This window comes from Mesoplodon bidens, assembly GCF_964165515.1.
Source record: "Mesoplodon bidens genome assembly, chromosome: 1".
Lineage (NCBI taxonomy): Eukaryota > Metazoa > Chordata > Mammalia > Artiodactyla > Ziphiidae > Mesoplodon > Mesoplodon bidens.
Genome location: NC_138176.1, coordinates 80,534,138 through 80,556,227, shown reverse-complemented (window position 1 = coordinate 80,556,227; position 22,090 = coordinate 80,534,138). Strand labels below are relative to the sequence as shown.

The following is a 22,090-nucleotide window of genomic DNA, read 5'->3' as shown; positions in this document are numbered from 1 at the left end:
ATAAATTATTTCAGAAAATGATTTAGGAACTAATGTGAGGTCCTTAGACCAAAAACAACAACAGCAATGACAACAGCATGTTGCCAAAGCAAACTTGAGTCCACTCACCTGTGCGCAGTGCCCAGTAAAACCAGTCTACTGCCACCGGGTTGTGGTGAAGGAAAGTGCAGCATTTACCGCAGTCCCCAAGCAAGGAATCTAGGCAGCTAGTGCTCAAGAGACCCTGAAATGGCTTTCAGGGAAAGGTTTTTAAAGGCACAGTGAGGGAGACGGTTATGGGCTATGTGATCAGCTCATAGACATTCTTCTGATTGGCTGGTGGTGAGGTAACCAGGAGTCAACATCTTCAACCTTCTGGTTCCAACCAGTCTGGGGTCTATGTGCTTGTGCGCAGCATACAGTTAACTTCTTCCACCTGGTGGGGTTTTCAGGATCGACAAAATAGTTCAAAGGTATGGCTCAGAATATTATCTCTAGCCCTTGAGGTGGAACTAAAGGTCCTTGACTTTGTTTAATGGCTAAACTATTACTATTTTGTCTTGCTTGACTGTTTTCCTTTGTTTCTACATTTTCTCACTTCTCTGATTAAACTTATTCTTTGGAACTTAGGAAAGGCCTAGGAGGCTAAAGTTTCTCTGAGAACAAGAAGCAGGCAGAGGACATGGCATGGTGGGAGGGGGCTGGGAGGTGGGGTCTATCATGAGAAGGCTCCATAGGATCCTGCTCAGTTACAAACACTCTGAAATTTATATACTTTCCTTTCTCATGTTAGTTTGTTATGTCATGTAATTAATTAAAAGATTAAAGTTTATTCAGATTAATTCTGTTATAAGAACTTAAAAAAGACTTTGAGATAGGTGGTGAAACCTTAGTTTCAAAAGTACTGATTTAAATGCATTTCAAATGTTAGATATGTAACTAATTAGGGTAGGACTTTTGAGCAACAGTAGAATACTGAATTGGTCATATTTTATTTGGGGTAACATTTCTCTTCACAGAAACATTGTTTAATTTAAGAATCATTATCTTATGTGGAATCTATCTTTTATCTTGCACTGACACAATTTTTACTCTTTTGTCAAGGTATCAGATACATACCGGACTTCAACATTCTATCATAAGACCTACACAGCCTAACTGCTTACCTCTGGACAATGCAACCCTACCTCAGAAGCTGAAAGAGGTTGGATATTCAACACATATGGTTGGAAAATGGCATTTGGGTTTTTATAGAAAAGAATGTATGCCCACCAAGAGAGGATTTGATACCTTTTTTGGTTCCCTCTTGGGAAGTGGCGATTACTATACACACTACAAATGTGACAGTCCCAGGATGTGTGGCTATGACTTGTACGAAAATGACAATGCTGCCTGGGACTACGACAATGGCATATACTCCACACAGATGTACACTCAGAGAGTGCAACAAATCTTAGCTTCTCGTGACCCCAGAAAGCCTATATTTTTATATATTGCCTACCAAGCTGTGCACTCTCCACTACAAGCCCCTGGCAGGTATTTTGAACACTACAGATCCATTATCAACATAAATAGGCGCAGGTATGCTGCTATGCTTTCCTGCTTAGACGAAGCAATCAACAATGTGACCCTGGCTCTAAAGACATATGGTTTCTATAACAACAGCATTATCATATACTCTTCAGATAACGGCGGCCAGCCCACAGCAGGAGGAAGTAACTGGCCCCTCAGAGGTAGCAAAGGAACCTACTGGGAAGGGGGGATCCGGGCTGTTGGCTTCGTGCACAGCCCACTTCTGAAAAACAAGGGAACGGTGTGTAAGGAGCTTGTGCACATCACTGACTGGTACCCCACTCTGATTTCACTGGCTGAAGGACAAATTGATGAGGACATTCAACTGGATGGCTATGACATCTGGGAGACTATAAGTGAAGGCCTTCGTTCTCCCCGAGTAGATATTTTGCACAACATCGACCCCATTTATACCAAGGCGAAAAATGGCTCCTGGGCGGCAGGCTATGGAATCTGGAACACTGCCATCCAGTCGGCCATCAGAGTGAAGCACTGGAAACTGCTCACAGGGAACCCCGGGTACAGTGACTGGGTGCCCCCTCAGTCGTTCAGCAACCTAGGGCCGAACCGGTGGCATAACGAACGGATTACGTTGTCAACTGGCAAAAGTGTATGGCTGTTCAACATCACAGCTGACCCCTACGAGAGAGTGGACCTTTCTAACAGGTATCCCGGAGTTGTGAAGCAGCTCCTCCGGAGGCTCTCACAGTTCAACAAAACCGCGGTGCCTGTCAGGTACCCCCCCAAAGACCCCAGAAGTAACCCTCGGCTCAATGGAGGAGTCTGGGGACCATGGTATAAAGAGGAAAACAAGAAACAGAAGCTACGCAAAAATAAGACTGAGAAAAAGCAGAAGAAAAGTAAGACAAAGAAGAAACAGCAGAAAGCGGGTTCGTTTACAAATTGCCGTTTGGGTGTTCCTCGTGGATAGGTACAAATTTCTTCCTGTCTGGTTAAACTTAAATCAGTACTTAGTCTTTCGCCAGTTTTCTAGGTGAACCAGCATGTTTGGCTCAGTAGGATCCCTGCCACCAGCATTGCTGTTTTCGTGTTGTGCTACTCCAGAGACTTCTGCCACCTGGAAAGCTTGTGCTCAGTGCCAAAGGTGCTACTCTTGGAAGCCATGCTTAGAGCAGAAAGGAGATGTTTGTTTCTCTTGCTCGTTTATAAAAGGTGGTCAGTGACGAGTCCAGCTGTTGTGCTTCAGTCAATTGACCAAACACTATGCTTTAAATTATAACATTGGACTGTAACCTGCAATTGATGGACATGCTACTTTGATGGAAGTTACAGGGCAGCATGATTAAAAACCACCTTTGATGAAGTGTAGTCAAAGGTTGCATCACCTCAAAGGCCTTGAAAAACATTTTTTTCTTAGTGAATTTTTGTATCTCTATCATAGGACACTTGGGTTTTTTTTTAATTAATTCTATTTCATATATCATTTCCTTTCCTGTGAAAATAAGCTGTTTTTCTCACATGTGAACAGCTTGCACCTCACTTTATCATGCATAAGGGAATGGCAAATAAGAATGTTTCAGCACACGGCCAAAAAGTGAATGTAACTATTTTCTAAACACTTTAATAGAATGATGTTTCAGAATAAAATACATAATTTATTTTTACAGAAAAAATATTAATTATTTTGTTTTCATAAAAAGTTATACAAATGACTTTTAATTATTTTATTTTTATTTTCTACATACCATTAGAATAATTTTATTTCATATTATCAAGATTATCAAGCACTGTAATACTATAAATTAATAGTGTGTGAATTCATAGAATATAAAAAGAAAAAAATGATAATCATCATTGTTCAACCATTATTTTGAATGTAATAAGATGAATATATTCCTTACAAATTTCTTGGAAATTCAGTGTTTGTACAGAATTGAGAGACAACTTTATTGTTTCTGTCATAAACACTTTATTTATGTATCTTAATTATTAAAATGACATATTTTATAGCACCAGCAGATTGTGTGGCTTTTCTGATTTAACATCTATATAGAATTATATTATTCATTTTAACAAACAAAAATCTTTACAAATAGGCAAATGAAGGTATGATTTGCTAACCACCATAGTAATATAATATGGATTTTGCAAATAAGAGATATTTCCACTTGGCCACTGCATGGAGAAAAGTGTTCTCTTGCTAATAAATAAGATTTGTAATGACCCTACTCTTATACAAAGTGGACGTGGTGAGGAGATACAGAGAAATGAAGATATGGATCCTACCTGGCGTTGTTAAAAATCTAATTTGAAACTCACACATGCAAACGCCATGAGGAGGATTAAAGGAACGTGATCTGTAATGAAGTTTATCATGGGTCATCAGTGAGGACAGGTTGATGTGGTTCCTGTGGGCCCTGGAGTTTTCTTTAAGGTGCCCTCTCCTAATATTGCCTGTAAGTCTCATAGTTTACACTCGAAAAATCACAGAGAGCTAGAACTGTGATATGTGAAGTTACAATTGTGATTAAAGAAATGTACGTGGCAGTATGGCAGCATACTATTAAATACATTTACATCAGAATTCAGAGGATAGCTTCTCACAGTTCCTGGAAATCTATAAAAGAATCGATAGACTGTTACCAAACTTACTAAAATGGACAAAAATAATTTAATTTTAAAATTTTAATATTTCAGTTCTAGAATATATATTTCCATTTCATTATATAGGATTAAGTACTATTTCCTGAGTTTATGTTTTGTCAACTGTATATTTAAATGGGTCTTAAAAATCAAAGGCATACTGTCAGTGTTTTCCTCTCTTAGTGGCACATAAATTAATGAGGTGTTATAAAATAGATAATATCTTATAATTCAAAAGATAGTTATTATTACATTAAAAAAGAGTTCTGAGGAAAAATGAGTTCAAGATATGTGGAGTTAAACAAGGTTAAAGGGTTCAATTTATGCGGACTTTCTTACAGTTTTTAAAATCCTAGCTTGCCTTGTAAATCTCTAACAGAAGGAAATTTTTATATAATGTTTTCTAATTTCTTTCACCATAAAACCCTTGTCTATAGCGCATTACACAGGACTAGGCAAAGTATGGAACAGACCTCAGAAATTTTTAGTGTAAACATAGAATCTTCTAGAAATCCCTAGCAAAACAAAAAGGAGCAAAGAGGCAAATTAGGCTCATGAAAATTAACTCACATTTGAGGTCAGTAGATATTATGCAATATGGTGTGATTTTAAATTCTCTGTAAATGACCATAACTTTCTCAATGAAAATAAATTAGCCCACAGTTTTCTACCTGGAAATGACTTCAAGGACGCTATTTACTACTTTTAGGAGAGTACCTGCCCGCCCCCCCATGACTCTGGGTAGGCGATTTAGGAGAAGTCTGTGTCTTGCCCTTAAGAAACTAAAATCTAATACAATAGTCATGTATAAATAATGAACAGAAATGTTTCCAAAATGCTGTCAACAAATCACTAGGTGTTTCAAGATGTCCAGGGAGGAAAATACTCTGCAATTGACTTTTATGCCTTAATCATTAAAACTATGTTCACGTGGGGCCTTTATCCTCAGGTGTCATTTTCCTGAACTGTGATTCTCAGGTTGCATTTCTTTTCAACCTGAGAGTTGCCCGTGGCTTTTTCAAGTGTAAATGGCACCACTTTAAAACCTCTGATCCTTTTATTAGGCAACCAAAGGAAACCCCTGGATTGAAATATAAGTATCCCCCTAGCTTTGTCAGAAAATAAATTGTGGATGTGGCTTATGTGTCTTGGATGGGAAAGAATCTAAATCACTTTATTCAAATGACAAAACAAACAAAACTGTGGTACCTTTCAATCAGTGAAAAACATCCACACCATGGCTGTCAAGTCTTGTTTCATCTGTATTTACATACTTTTCCCTCACTTTTCCCTTTTAAGAATCTTAAGAATAGAGGAAAAACTGTCCCTTTGATAGTTGAATGAGTAAATAGTTAATACATCATAACATTTGATATTCCAAGGTACATGAATTTGGCATCAGGATTAGCTTCTTAAGTATTTTATTCCTGGGATTCTTGAGTACATACACTGTGAATTTGTCAGTAGCCATCAGAATGTGTGTCGCTGGCAGGAATAAACTGGCTTGCCAGTAGCAGCAAACAAAATTCTTGTGTCAGAAGTTAGTAATTTCATTGTTTCCTCTTAGCGAAATTACTTATTAAAATTCATTCGTTCTACAAATGTTTGTTAAATCCTACTGCATGCTTGGCAGGCAATGTTCTTGGTGCTTGAAATCCATCAGTGAAGAAAATGGATAAAAATTCTTATTCCTTGTGCAGGTGACATTCTAGCCAAGTGATGCAAACAATAAGTAATAAACATAAATAAATAAATTATATACCAAATAAATAAATTATATGCTATATAAAGTAGTGTGGAAAAGAAAGAGTAGATCAGGATAAGGGGAGGACTTATTCAACACCAAGTTTACCCATCCATTTATTCAACACTTGGTAAGTGCCACATATGATAAACGCTGTGATATGGTGACTAGCAACATCAGACAGAGTCCCTGTTTTCAGGTAGTCTGCATGCTCCTGGGAGACACAGCCATTAGTCAAATAACAAAACACCCTCCTCTTCTCCACTCTCTTCCCCTACTTGATCTTTCTCCATAGACTTATCACCCTTTAATATATTTCATATTTTACTTACATATTTTATTTATTCTCTGGTTCTTCCCACTAGAGTGTAAGCTTCTTAACAAAAATAGTTTATGTCTGCTCTATCTACATTTGTATTGCCAGTATGTAAAACAATGCCTGGCTCCTAGTCAGTGTTCAATATATATTTATTTTTTGCATGAATAGATGAGATAATCACAAATATTCATATGTTCAGCTACATTTGCTTGGGTTTCCACTTTCCACTGTTGTGTAGGAATTTCACTGTTGAAAAATAGAACTAATCATCCCTAATACCATTCCTCATAATAATAGCATTGTTGTGAAATGAAGAAATTTCTAGCATTAGAAAAAACTAACTTGAATAATGTATAGTTATAGGAACAGAGTGTTAACAGCAAAAACCAAGCAAAAATCATACAATTCTGAGAGCAAATTTTATCTTTATTACCTAACGAGTACAACATAATTATTCTAACACTACTTTGAATGTAACAGAATACAGTATAAATGAGAGTTTCCAGAAAGGAGAAATGGGGATTAAATTGTGGATAGTTTTTGTAGCAAGCCATAGAAGGGAAAAATATAAATAGCAAATAAACCTCTGTGTCTTCACAGAATTATGAAGCCAAATGGACTATATCTCACATCCTTGGGTATCTTATTATGAAGTTCTCCAAATCAGCAAAGAAAGAATTCTGTTGCTTTAAAGGTAAGTTTTTCTTAAGTATTTTATTAGTCATAGCATATCTGTGAAGTCCATTGATTCATTGATTAGATATGATATTATAAAACACATGACATGAAAATGTTGTCCGTGGGAGTTAGGTAGACTTGAACATATTTACTTAACTTTCCATTTCATATCTATGATTTGAAATTTCCTTCCTCTCAAATGTACTACAATCCTATAATATTCTTTGTCAATTGGGTTATGCAATTTTAGATAAAATCAATCCCACCAACTTAAAAGGTCCAAGAAAATAATATATGCTCATTAGAAATGTCTGTGTATTCATTCTTTGCAGAAATTCTTTAGCTGTTAATTATAAATGGAGGGTATCTTATCTAATGAATCAAATAAAAGTAAAATTTATCTTTCAGAATAAATATCCCAAAACAATTTTAATATGACTTTTTTATATAAATTTATTTATTTTATTTATTTATTTTTGGCTGTGTTGGGTCTTCATTGCTGGGTGCGGGCTTTCTCTAGTTGCGGTGAGCGGGGGCTATCTGTTGCAGTGGGTGGGCTTCTCACTGCGGTGGCTTCTCTTGTTGTAGAGCACGGGCTCTAGACGCATGGGCTCAGTAGTTGTGGCTCGTGGGCTCTAGAATTCAGGCTCAGTAGCTGTGGCAAATGGGCTTAGTTGCTCCACAGCATGTGGGATCTTCCTGGACCAGGGCTCAAACCCGTGTCCCCTGCATTGGCAGGAGGATTCTTAACCACTGCGCCACCAGGGAAGCCCAATATGACATATTAATGCTCTGGAAACAATACTTTAATACTTAAAGTTTCTTCAGCCTTAAGAGTTGTGAATGACTGGGGATTACTTTTGACTGAACATCTAAATTCTAAACAACTGTGAGAAAGAATAGTTTCATAACAAAGGTTAAAAAAAATAAAACCTCGATTTTACTTAATAATCTGAAACTGTATCTTCTCATATCACCATCCCCAGAACTTCCAGAGACTCCTTTTCAACAAAAGTGATAGCATAACTCATCAGTCATGGAGACTCATTCTGTCTCTAATACATGTCCCACTAACATTTCTCTATTTTAAGTTTTCCCTGATTGGAATAATCAACTGTCTCTAGCATCAAGAAGGTAGGGAATTATAAGCATGTAACACCACATAATTTCTACTACACATTCAGGCTTAACAGCAACAAAATGTAGGGGTTCAGAGCATGTCATCCCAAAATATGCCCCCTTGGAATATTGGTTATTTTGAGTGAGTTAAAGGCACCTTAAAAATAGCAGATCAAGCAGGACACTTTGACCTTCCTTTTTCTTCCTGAAAGGAGGAGATAAAAATCTCAGGTGAAAGGTGCCCTCTCTGTATCAGGAGGAAAGAAGACATTCTTATCACCAGAGATGGGAAGTCAAAGCTGAAAGAAATCTGTACAAAAGAACTTGTTAAACTAACCCTCATCTTTCTAGTCACCTTTCCACAATTCACTGCCCTAGCCCAAACCCCTTTGCCTTGTCACATCCTCAATGTTTATTATACTTTGTCCAACCCAGGACATAAGCATCCAGCTCTGATTGCTTCCTTGGGTCTTCATTTTCCTGTGAAGGTGCCCATGCATATGTAAAAATAAAATATACAGTCTTTTTATTAAACTTGTTTTTCTTTTCTTCAAGTTTTGCTCAAAGCCCTAAGAGTTAACTTAGCATTTCAAAGATTACAGTCACAGATGCCAGGGTAACCTATTATCTCCCTACTGGGAGAAGTGGCTGCAGTGACAGTGTAGTGAGGGGGATAAGCGGAGAGGTTCTTACCTTCTTTTTTTCTTTGACTCCATGTCTGTGCACTTCCCAGCACCTGGGCTGTGGCTGGACTGTTTCTTTATGTCCTCTCACATAGAAACATGGCTTCACATTTTACATTCTTGGTTCCTTTATTGTCCATCTCTGAGTCCCACACCCCTTCCTGCCCCAGAACTAGGCACATAGACACCTGTGATCAACTGATTATTAACATTTAAATCCCTCCCCTCCTGAAGTTCCCTGGCATAAAGGGATGGGTGTGTAGAGCTACCCCCATCTGCTGGTGACAAGAAGCCCTGAGCACTACCCCCAAACTTAAGTCAGCCAAGATCAAGGTAGAAGAGTGGGCCATTGGGGGAAGCAGATAAAGTGTTTGTGCATGCATAAGTGAGCTATATCTCCTTTCAGGTTCAAACAGCTCAACAGCTGCAAAGCCCAAAGACTTGCTTCAGTTTGGGGATCTAATTAATGCTTTCTCTCTATTGTTTCTTACCTTTGGGAATTCCTGCTCTTTCTCATCTAGCATAGAGAAGAGAGCAACAGAAACTTCTAACATTCTCTACCACCCACAGCCCAATTTCAAGAATGCCTGGACCCTTTCTTCCCTTGCCTTGTATAGAAAGCAAAAACCAAAAGCACCGTTCGGACTGCTCGTTCCAATCCTACCTCCCAGTCCTCAGCCAACAAATGTCTCAGTCCTTTCAACATGTCTGCTACTGGTTTCTGTGAACTTCTCTCAAATCCTGCCAGCCTGTGAGGATCTCCTCTGTCTCTCTCAGCAAACCATGTTTCAAACAGGAACCCATCTTTGTCAGCAAAATTGATACATTTTTACTCTCTATATTTCTTCATTGTTATCCCGAAAACAACCATGAAGCTTCCAGAGCAGAGATCAGAGTCATTGTCTTTGTCATTGTCATTACTGAGTATAGTGACTGCACCAGTTTCCCTCCTTCAGGGTTACCAGAATCTGTGTCTCCCGAACTGCAATTCTTAATGTTACTGAATCTGGACTTGGGTCTTAAGCGCAGCAAAGCCAATATACTGACACTGGGTTGTGGTGAAGGAAAGTAGTGTTTATTTGCAGGGCACCAAGCAAGGAAAATGCACAGCTCATGCTCAAAAGACCTGAACTCCCCAGTGGCTTCCCGGGAAGGGTTTTCAAAGGCAGTGTGAGGGAGAGGGCTGCAGGTGTCTGATTATCTTGTGCTCAATTCCAGTATTGGTTGACATCAAGGTGAAGTTTCCAGCATCATCAATCTTCTAGTTTCAACTGGTCTGGGGTCTACATGCTTTTGGTCAGCAATTTTCATCTGGTAGGGGTCTAGTTCCTATAAAAACAACTTTGGAATGTGTGTCAGGCCTTTATATCTTTGAGGAAACTGGGAGTTCAGTGACTCTGCTACGTGGCTGATTTATCATCTAAATTGTTACCTGTTTCCCAGCTCAACAGCTATTCTTTGTTTCTGCATCTTCACATTTCCTGATCATTTACTCTTAAACCAGCTTTTGAGACTCAGGGAAAACCTGAGAGACTAAGCCAAAAGCCTTTTATTTCAAAAGATGGGGACATAGGGGGTTGTATATGGTTTCATCAAGACCCCAAATAAACTATTTTCTTATCTGCAGCCTCCTGCATTATTTTATTTTGGTTGACAGTAGGAATGTCTACTACATGCTTACCCTATGACAGCAATTCCACTCCCAGATATTTACCCAAAACCAGTAATAAAACCATTACATACCTAGCAAAGTGTCTTGCACACTGTAGTATTTAATTAACATTGAACAGAGGACAAAAAACGCCTAATATAATCACTCGATATTTTAATCATTTTTCTACCATGTTAACTAGCATGTGGAAATTAGTGGAACCTAAATAAACATCTCTCCAATTGCATGTTACAGATGACTGCCACCACGTGTCATGCCAACAGGTTTCTTTCAACTGGCTGAAATTGTATGTAACTAATTTTTAATTATTTAAATCTATGGCCTTTAAAATTAAATCATGAAACTGAGGCAATGTGAATGATATACTGAGCGGTAAATGCAATTAAATCTGTATATACATTTCATTCACAATTGATTCATGTCTAATAATCACAATTAAAACTCAATTCTAACCAAAATTGCTAATAAATATAAACTGAAATAAAAAGCCATGCATATATGCATGTATGGCTTTCTGATTATATGATACTCTACTAAGAAAATGAGAATTCCCCTCAGATCCCTTTCTGTCATTCTCATCTTTTCAGTGACTATCCTTCTGCTTCTCTGCCCTGCCCCACTCCACCACTGCCACTCTTCTTCTGCCTATTTGTCTATCTACCACTCCTCTTTGGCTCTTTTCCCTTTCTCATGCTTACCTTTCCTTCCCCATCTTTCAATAAATATATTGTATTTAATATCTCTAAAAACTAAACAAACCCACTTGTTGAAATTTAATATTAACTTATGTTAGTTCTGTGCACCTATCTTTTAAAAAGTCTTTGAGCAAACTTTCACATCAGGATATGCTATGCCAAATTGTCACTTATGTTCCAACCTAATCTAAGAGTGACAAAGACTACTGATTGAAATTTGTATTTTTACCTACAGTCAAAGGTAGTAATGATATTCAAAAAAGATAACTTTATTTACTATTGCCAGATTTACAAATATCTTTGTGTATATATTTGTATATTTAATTATAATCATATAATCGTATAATGTTTGCTTGAATTATGGTTTCAGAGCTAATTATAGCTATTACTAGCCATTAAATGAGGAAATGTATTTGCAGCTCAAAAATTTGTCTTGTTATATTTTCTAGTGGAAAAAGGCATATACTAACAGGTTATTAACTAGTTTTAAGTGGATTCACATTATTACCCTGAATAATAAAACAATAAGCAAGTCTCTGATTTATAGATTATGAATTGTTAAATATTTGTTTGCCTGAATTTTCAATATTTTTATATTTATGATCATTTTTGTAAGTAAAATCAATGTAAGATTTAAGTACTTATGAACAAAAAGATGAATCACCATTTTCTATTAAACTGCATTAATTCTTTCCAGCAAGAAGTAGTTTATTAAATTATATCTTACTAACTTCCAGCATGACACATTTGTCATATTACCTAATAGGCTGTGTTATGGGATAATTTCAGTAGAATATATTTTGAATTATTCTAAACTGTCTTAAATTGACTGATAAATTTAAAGAAACCCTAGTTATTTTATGAATTACCTAGTTCTACCTCTAAATTTCACCTAAACCTTCCTATTAAAAACAAAGTTATGGTTTCAATAAACTTTAGATTATTAATACATTGTAGTCCTCCTTTTCCCTCTAAACATCATTTGACTATTTTTTCCACCATGAATTATTTTGTTTCCTTTAAAATTCTTAAATAATTTTGGGATTTTTGGTCAATATGAAAATATTCTAATTTCCTTATAATTTGTTATTAATGCTAATTTACTTCTTAATTTATTTGCCCTTTATAACATCTTTCTCTTTTGACATCTTTAAAATGTCTTTGTAAGATGGCTTTGAGCTGAGACATTTCATCCGCTGATTTTGATGCTGTACATGCTTGTGAAATACTGCTAAGTAAATCCTTGAAAATTTTCCCTATCATTACTTGTCTTTCCTCTTATATTAAAAAAGTATTTTGTATACTATTTACATGCAAAATATAAATTTCTGAAATCTGACTTCCAAAGTCTATTATCTCAATTTCAAGGAGTGAAGGAACTTGAACAAATTTGAACTATTGTTCAAAGGTTCTAATATCTCTTTATCTTACAAAATGTACTACTGATACTCTTACTATTTTAAAACCTTGAAGTATCCTTTAAGATTGAGTTTATCTTATAAATAATGAGCAATATGATCGAATTTGCCATGCTAAAACCATTCACCTGTTCTCACCACACATTCACAATATGTGTCATCTTAGAAATTCTCCAGGAATCAAAAATTTAACCAGTGTTACTAAATGAACTTCCTATAATTGTGTGTGAAAAGAGAGGAAATGCCTATTTCATAAAAACATTGGTAACTTCATTTTATTTATTTTACTGCCTTCTCTGAATGAGAAAACCAATCTTGATACATAAGTGGAAGGAAAATAGGTAGCTAGAAGCTTCACATTGCTGGTGTATGTCCTCTACAGAGAAAAAACACACAAAAAAATATTACTCAGATCCAGCTCTTTAATTTTTTGGTCTTTTGGGGGTTTTGCAAGATGAAAAACATAAGAACTTTGTAGGAAAGCTGTGTTCTCTTAGACCAACCATTCGTACAGGGCCTTAATTTCCTACAAAAAGAGAAGTTTAGACTAAATCAAAGTAAGACAGTAAAAGGCAAAACTGATTTCTCACAGATCATAATGTTTAAAAATAGATGTCATTAATTTCCTTGAGCTTGACAAATCCCTCAGGAGTCTCATCTGAGTCTCATCTCATCCTTTAGCTGTAGGTAGTTAACAGAACATTAAACAATAAAAAGTCTGAAATCAGTCAAATGATGAGTTCAACCACTCTTCTCCTTTCAGTACGTCACACTTATTCTCCAGCCTGGAGAGACCCACACGCAGGGAATGTTGCTGTTCCTATTTGTTTATAAAATATAAAGAAGTATGTGCATAATAACAAATCATATTATTATCATTATTGTAAATAAGAGAAGTATATTCTTCTTATTTATTATGGTTAATAACAGAAGTACATTACTAGGAGGCATATCATTGTTAAGCACATTTTAAGAGGCATTATAGGGACCTCCCTGGTGGTGCAGTGGTTAAGAATCTGCCCGTCAATGCAGGGGACATGGGTTTGAACCCTGGTTAGGGAAGATCTCACATACCGTGGGGCAACTAAGCTCCTGCGCCACAACTACTGAGCCTGTGCTCTAGAGCCGGTGAACCACAACTACTGAAGCTCGCGTGCCTAGAGCCCGTGCTCCACAACAAGAGAAACCACCGCAATGAGAAGCCCGCTCACCACAGTGAAGAGTAGCTCCTGCTGGCTGCAACTAGAGAAAGCCCGCATGCAGCAATGAAGACCCAACACAGCCCAAAAATTATTAATTAATTATTTTTTTAATTATTTTTTTTAAAAAGAGGCATTAGCTTAAACTCATTCATTAGAGCTCATGACTAGATTAAAATGTTTTTAAAACTGCATAGGTGACTCTCTAAAGCAAACCTAGGACTAACAGACTGAAATTACTGAGAGGCAAGTGTTAGTTCAATATAAGGAAGAACTTTCTAGTACTAGTGCTGCCTTCAGTGGAATGTGGTAGACTCAAAAAACACTGTGTTTCTGTTATTGACAGAAATCTAACAAAAGTGGAATCATTACATGCTAGAGACACATCCAGACTCCGTGTGTTAATTAGAGCCAGGAGAGTCACCCAGAGCCCAGACTGCTACAGTAATTTGGGTCCAAAACCACCTTACACAGACAACCAGAAAAATGATCTTCCACAGTTTCCCAGTCCAAGGTTCCTTCCCAGCAGTGATTCTAATGATGTGAATAGGTGTGTATATTATTTATTTTCCCTGACTTCAACCGAAATCAGTAGGAAAAAACAACAGGTTTGTGCCACACTCAGAAACTTGTGAGCATACAGGCTCAACTTCTCCCCCTGGGACATCATTCAAATTTTCACTCTCATGATTTCATCTTTAGTTGATGTCATACACCTGTTCCAAACTCTTTTTCCATACCTATTTCCAAGGGAGATAGGGCCACCTCTATTTGTAATTCACTTTAAGTTCATGTGATTTTCTCATTATAATGTCTTGGCATAAGAAGACACACCTGCTGCCAGGGCAACCTAAATGCACAATTTGTTTCCTTAAAACAGATGCTACCTGGTCAAATTCCTTCTGTATTCTTGGTTGGCCTCACTTTTGTGTTATTAAAATACAAGCGTTCTGTAGTTTCCTGCTTATTATTTTTTCCTGTTTTTTACAGGGTCTTGTTGATCTATACTCTTTTCCTTTGATTCGCTGACATTTTATTTTTACTGTCTAACTCAAATACATTTCCCCACCTTGAAAGTGAGATAGTTTTCCCATCTTTTACATAGTCTGTCTCAGAATTTTTATCTCCATTAAAAAAGTAAAGAGGGATCAACCTCTGTAATTTAAAAGCTTATATTTGATCAAAACTTCAGTGTATGTCTCAAATAATTGAGGTTAATATATTTTATTTTTATAGAATCAATGGAAGCCTATATGAGCATTGCAACCACTTTTTAACTTGTGCTATTTTAGTTTCATCACAGAATCATGTCTTCTTTAACATACTTAACCTGGCCAAATCGACTGTAATCATTTTTTTCCCTTTTGATTTTTGATGTTTTTGATGTTAAATTTGATATCCTGGGCATGGGAAAACCTCTTACAAACTACCCTCTTTGCCTTTTTTTGTACTACCTCAGATATTTCTGAAAGCATCCTTGTTTTTGATAACATTAAGATATGTCAAACCCATTCTTATTTTTCCAATCTTATGAGGTAAAGTCATCTATATTTCAAGAAGTTCTGGAATATTTTAGAGAAAAAGAATATCAGAAGTCATTATATTGACATTAGATTATATATTAAACTATTCCATGTGATTATAAGAGGCAGGGAGAGTGACACCAGAGGACACAAGAAGTGTCTGCTTGCATCATTAATGCATTTTGAATATTGGAAGAGAAAAGTATGTTCACAAATAACATAATGAAGTATAATATTTTAGCTTATTCAAAATGATGAAAATGTTAAAAGGGCAAAAATAGCTTACAAAAGTGAAACTTTATAACAGCAATTTTTCTTAGCATATTGGAACAAATCATTTGCAGCAGTAGAGTTTTCTCAAAAAGAAGGGAAAATCAGAAACAATAGTTCCTGCCAATAAAATATTCTGCCTTTTCCTCTCATATATTCAAAACTGAAGAATGCAACTTAAGGAACTTTAATTAAGGTTAGCTCTTTTCTATAAATCATAGGATTTTTAAATAGGTGGCTTGGGAAAGACGTCAGAGGACATATTCTTTCTTATGCATCTTAACCAGTTAATTACTTTTTAAAAATAGTAAATGAGGGAACATTTCATTTATGTTTGTTTTGAATCATTATAAGGTAACAGACATTTCCAAAATGAAGTTCTGAGAGTATATCTTGAAGATATATTTCTTCCATAAAATGAAATTAAAAAAAAAATTTTTCTTGGGCTTCCCTGCTGGCACAGTGGTTGAGAGTCTGCCTGCCGATGCAGGGGACATGGGTTCGTGCCCCGGTCTGGGATGATCTCACATGCCGCGGAGCGGCTGGGCCCGTGAGCCATGGACGCTGAGCCTGCGCATCCGGAGCCTGTGCTCCATAAGGGGAGAGGCCACAACAGTGAGAGGACCGCGTACTGCAAAAAAAAAAAAAAAAAAAAAAAAAAAGTATTTCATCTTTTTTCAGAGAGTGGCTTTGTGGATTTATGAAAAGTATTGCTCTTTATTTTAACTGTATATGGAAACATTAGGTACAGACCAATTATTGCCAAATTTCATTCAGCCAGCTGCCATTCATATGATGCAGATGTTTGTGATCAAGTCTCCCTAGAGACCTCAAGGTGTTGCATCAGAAAAAGAGTCAGTTCATAAGCCTTAGCTGTATTTCTAAGAGCTGTCATTTCTCCTAATCACATCAACTACAAGTGTGCTAAATTCATTCATAGACATATGCTGAGCATTACATCAGAATCAATCTTCATTCATTACAACTACTCTTTGCTTTTTAATTATTAAGAAGCGTATCAATGGATAAGCCTATTGTCATACCTTTAAGTTAGGATTTCTTAAATTGTTTTTTTCCCTAAAGAAATATAATGGCTTTGAAAGAGGCTAGATGTGACAGGGATTTGAGTTTTCCTTGAAGGACAAAAGTCTGAAAATAACTTAGTATAAAATCAGTAAGAATTTATAAAGAAATAAATATTAAATAAAAACAAACTCAACTGATCTTTGACCATCAGATGAGAAGGCAGGGCCTTGGCTCAACTTTTCATTTAATTATACCTTGGCTGAATATTCTGGGTAGAAAGAACTTGCCTTTTTCTTATACTCATTTGTAGAAAGACTAGATTAAAACATTTTGCATACTCACCCAAATTTTTTATTATTACTGTACTAATCTGACTAAGAATAGAGTGTTATGTAGTTTAGGACTCAGAATAAGTCTCAGAAGTATGAAATTGAATTTATAAAGGAAATTAGTACCCTGAAAGTTCTCAGGTTGAGTAGCTCTATATACTATTCATTCTGGACAATTCTGCAAACCACAATGCTTTCTTATCCATATTTACCTTCCCATACTTTACCTTCATTGTGTATTTCTAATGCCATTTATAGTTTGCTGTTATCACCAAAAAAACACAGTTGTCCATATTTTAAAACTTGTATCACTACAAAAATTAATTTCTAATGTAGTGCAGAGAATTCAATGATCTTCAATGATGTTTGCATAATCTTTATGCAAAAGACAATTTATGTCTTTGATGATATGTTGTTATAACATGGTGTTGGCAGAGCACCAGTTGAAAACTTTCTTACTGTCCCAGGATTAAGGCCTTAGGGTCCACAGTCTAACACCGAGTAATGCAAGCATATCTTCCTATTTTCCCAGAATTAGTGCCCAAATCCACATTCCAATGTCAAGTAATGTCAAATTCTAAAAGCAAAAAACTATGAGCTACTAAGCTACTGAAGCAGCTGAGCATTTGGTATCCTAGATTTAAAGCTGCTGATGAGAGAAGAGAAGAGCAAGACATAATGAGGAGAGAACCACAAGGGGGCACAGCCTGTACTCCCACTGTGTGGTGTGAAAAGGATATCTTTGTTTCCCACAGTCACTGTGAGTGTAGGTTAGACATTGAGTTATTTTACTAGCACTCCCTAAGAGACCTACAAACTAGGATAGGAATGCCCAACCACAAGAGGTAATGAAGCAAACTTCCCCTAGCAGAAATGAGGAATAATAGGTGGTTAAGCATCAGCTGACTTTCCCAAGCCAGACTACAAAGGGTAAGAGTCCCTTAGAGCCCTTCAAAGAACTAGCAAATTTCTGCCCATAAGAAAACCAGCACTTAGATGCCTACCACAGAGAAGTAGCTGCAAGTGACAGAAAGTGAAGAGCAATCCACCAGTGGAGGATTAGTTTAAGTAATGGGAGAGCAGTTTCAGCTAACAAAGTAAATGTCAGCCAATTATCCATAGGCAGTTGCGTATTTACACATTTTGACTCTTCCTCCCTGCCTCAGCACCAGTGGACGAAGGGCTTGAAAAGACACAGGGTTATGAGAGATTTTTTCCACTCCCATCATTAAGCACAATTTCCAAGTCGCTGGACTCTGGGGAAAGGAGAGCTTATATTGATTACAAGATTTATATTCTAAAGTAGATAAGACTTCATATTACCAACCAGTAACTTGTATTCTTTTTCTTATGTAAAATACCTATGTACATCTCATTTATAAAAGAAAGTTCTGTTTCATCTGTAATTCTATGGTACCAATCATTTTCTCTCAGTATTTAGAATATATTATTTCACTATTTTCTGGCTTCAGTTTCTACTGCTGAGTAATCAATTTTTAATCTAATTGTTCATCCTTTGTGATTATTCTATTTTACTCTCTAATACTTTAAATATCTCTTCTTCATTAATATCTTAATTTCACTATGTCTAGGTGTATGTTTGTTTTTATTTACCTCCTTGGGATTCATTGAGTTTCCTGAATTTGATATTGGTGTATCTGAAATGGCAATTATCTCTTCAAATATTTTCTTCTCACCATCTTTATATTTTATTATTCTGGAACTATAATTAGGAGTATCTGGGAACTCTTCCCTCTGTCCTCTCTTTCATATTTTCCTTCCTTTTCTTTCTTTGCTGCATCCTGGGTAATTTCTTTGTATCATTTAATGATTCTTTCTTCAACTGTGTAATGTGTTATTTTATCCATCAATCAAGTTTTTTAATCTAATTTTATATTTTAATTTTTACAACTTCTGTTTGGTTCTTAATTGATGGTAATTTGGTCTTTGTTTATACTTTTGATTCATTCTTTTACCTTTTGGAATTAAAAAATACTCATTTATATTCTTCTGATTATTACAATATCTACAGGCTTTGCAAATATGGTTCATAACATTCTGTTTCTGTTAACCTTGCTTACAGCTTATTCTTCATGTTTTTAATATTTTTAGTAGGGGATGATATTCTTTGGAACTCTGAGAAATGTTTAAAAATTGTGTTTTCTTTCCTCCATAGCAGATTTGTGCTTTCTTTTGCTGGGCTCTTGGGGTCACTGCCAATCCAGAATCACTTTGACTTAATTATTGGTTTGGGTTTTAATTCACACAGTAGTATGAATTAATGCTCCATATCCATGGTCTTGGGGTGATGTAGGGCAAAAGGAATCTTAACTTGGTATGTGAGAGTTACCTAAAAGAGGTGGCTGAGGATATGCATGCAGGATTATTTGTGTTGCATATGAAAGGCATGCTCACAGGTAGTTGTTTGCTAACTCTAGGAATTAGGTACCCCTGGGTAGGGCAGTCTCTCCCAAATCAGCAAGGCCCCAAGATATCAAAGCATCATAAAATATTAAAAATCATAATACACAAGGCTAGACAAGCAAGTACTCTCAACATCTTCCACTGAAAGGGGATTTCGCCTCTTTTTTTCAGTCACTGAGTTTATTGTCCTCTGGGAAGTGATGTCTCAGATTTTTGAGGTTATCTCTGACCCAGCCTTCTAGGACACTCAGACCCATGCTTTGCCTCCAGCTCCGTGGGTGCACGTGACTTTAAAATCCAGGCCCAAGTTTACTGACAATTCTCAGGTTTTCTCCAGGCAAATACTGACTCCAGTGCTCACTTACTGCTCTGGATTTGTGTTTTTTGTCAATTCTGCCCTCTAATGGTTTTTCTTAATTTACTACCACATTAGCAATGATTTTAAAAACATTTCTTAACATTTAACCCATTATTTCAGGCATTTGATGTTGGGGGGGGTGGTTCTGCTCGACTGGTCAACCATTTTGCCAAAATTAAAGTCTTAGATTTACACTTTACTGTCTCTTTGCGTGCTGAAAGTTATTCAATAAACTCTATTAAAAGCAAGGGAAAAAAATCCTAAAATAGTATCTAATGAAATTTTAATCTTGAAGATTTTTAGGGTTTCCAAACAGTTTTGCACATTTTGAACAATTGCCACAAACATATAAGCTACTTGAAAATTTTGACCAAATGCTCTGTAATTATTATTTCCTCTAAGAAATTTTAAATCTTTCCTGTAGTTATATATGTTGCAATCTGAAATCTAATTTTATTTATTTATTTATATATTTATTTATTTTTTGCTTTATAACAAATTTAATCAGTTATACATATACATATGTTCCCATATCCCCTCCCTTTTGCGTCTCCCTCCCACCCTCCCTATCCCACCCCTCCAGGCGGTCACAAAGCACCAAGCTGATCTCCTGTGCTATGCGGCTGCTTCCCACTAGCTATCTACCTTACGTTTGGTAGTGTATATATGTCCATGCCGCTCTTTCACTTTGCCACAGCTTAACCTTCCCCCTCCCCATATCCTCAAGTCCATTCTCTAGTAGGTCTCTGTCTTTATTCCTGTCTTACCCCTATGTTCTTCATGACATTTTTTTCCTTAAATTCCATATATATATGTCAGCATACAGTATTTGTCTTTCTCTTTCTGACTTACTTCACTCTGTATGACAGACTCTAGGTCCATCCACCTCATTACAAATAGCTCAATTTCATTTCTTTTTATGGCTGAGTAATATTCCATTGTATATATGTGCCACATCTTCTTTACCCATTCATCCGATGATGGACACTTAGGTTGTTTCCATCTCCGGGCTATTGTAAATAGGGCTGCTATGAACATTTTGGTACATGTCTCTTTTTGAATTATGGTTTTCTCAGGGTATATGCCCAGTAGTGGGATTGCTGGGTCATATGGTAGTTCTATTTGTAGTTTTTTAAGGAACCTCCATACCGTTCTCCATAGTGGCTGTACCAATTCACATTCCCACCAGCAGTGCAAGAGTGTTCCCTTTTTTCCACACCCTCTCCAGCATTTATTGTTTCTAGATTTTTTGATGATGGCCATTCTGACTGGTGTGAGATGATATCTCATTGTAGTTTTGATTTGCATTTCTCTAATGAGTAAAGATGTTGAGCATCCTTTCATGTGTTTGTTGGCAGTATGTATATCTTCTGTGGAGAAATGTCTATTTAGGTCTTCTGCCCATTTTTGGATTGGGTTGTTTGTTTTTTTATTATTGAACTGCATGAGCTGCTTATAAATTTTGGAGATTAATCCTTTGTCAGTTGCTTCATTGACAAATATTTTCTCCCATTCTGAGGGTTGTCTTTTGGTCTTCTTTATGCTTTCCTTTGCTGTGCAAAAGCTTTTAAGTTTCATTAGGTCCCATGTGTTTATTTTTGACTTTATTTCCATTTCTCTAGGAGGTGGGTCCAAAAGGATCTTGCTGTGATTTATGTCATAGAGTGTTCTGCCTATGTTTTCCTCTAAGAGTTTGATAGTGTCTGGCCTTACATTTAGGTCTTTAATCCATTTTGAGCTTATTTTTGTGTATGGTGTTAGGGAATGATCTAATCTCATCCTTTTACATGTAGCTGTCCAGTTTTCCCAGCACCACTTATTGAAGAGACTGTCCTTTCTCCACTGTACATTCCTGCCTCCTTTATCAAAGATAAGGTGACCATATGTGCGTGGGTTTATCTCTGGGCTTTCTATCCTGTTCCATTGATCTATCTTTCTGTTTTTGTGCCAGTACCATACTGTCTTGATTACTGTAGCTTTGTAGTAGAGTCTGAAGTCAAGGAGCCTGATTCCTCCAGCTCCATTTTTCGTTCTCAAGATTGCTTTGGCTATTCGGGGTCTTTTGTGTTTCCATACAAATTGAGAAATTTTTTGCTCTAGGTCTGTGAAAAATGCCAGTGGTAGTTTGATAAGGATTGCATTGAATCTGTAGATTGCTTTGGGTAGTAGAGTCATTTTCACAATGTTGATTCTTCCCATCCAAGAACATGGTACATCTCTCCATCTATTTGTATCATCAGTAATTTCTTTCATCAGTGTCTTATAATTTTCTGCATACAGGTCTTTTGTCTCCTTAGGTAGGTTTATTCCTAGATATTTTATTCTTTTTGTTACAGTGGTAAATGGGAGTGTTTCCTTGATTTCACTTTCAGATTTTTCATCATTAGTATATAGGAATGCCAGGGATTTCTGTGCATTAATTTTGTATCCTGAAACTTTACCAAATTCATTGATTAGCTCTAGTAGTTTTCTGCTAGC

The 22,090-nt window shown here is 36.4% G+C and overlaps 1 protein-coding gene and 1 long non-coding RNA gene across 2 annotated transcripts in view; both read left to right on the top strand.

Moving 5' to 3' along the window:
- The window catches only part of ARSJ (arylsulfatase family member J), a 64,237-nt gene extending 60,809 nt beyond the window's left edge, over positions 1-3,428 (top strand). Inside the window, exon 2 of the mRNA XM_081232260.1 lies at positions 1,084-3,428. Coding sequence (XP_081088386.1) covers positions 1,084-2,482 — 1,399 coding nt within the window. The 3' untranslated portion in view covers positions 2,483-3,428. The remainder of the gene's footprint in view (positions 1-1,083) is intronic.
- Positions 3,429-6,822: 3,394 nt separating this feature from the next.
- LOC308616149 overlaps positions 6,823-22,090 on the top strand; it is a 112,863-nt gene continuing 97,595 nt past the window's right edge. Inside the window, exon 1 of the long non-coding RNA XR_014015697.1 lies at positions 6,823-6,912. This is a non-coding gene — a long non-coding RNA (uncharacterized lncRNA). The remainder of the gene's footprint in view (positions 6,913-22,090) is intronic.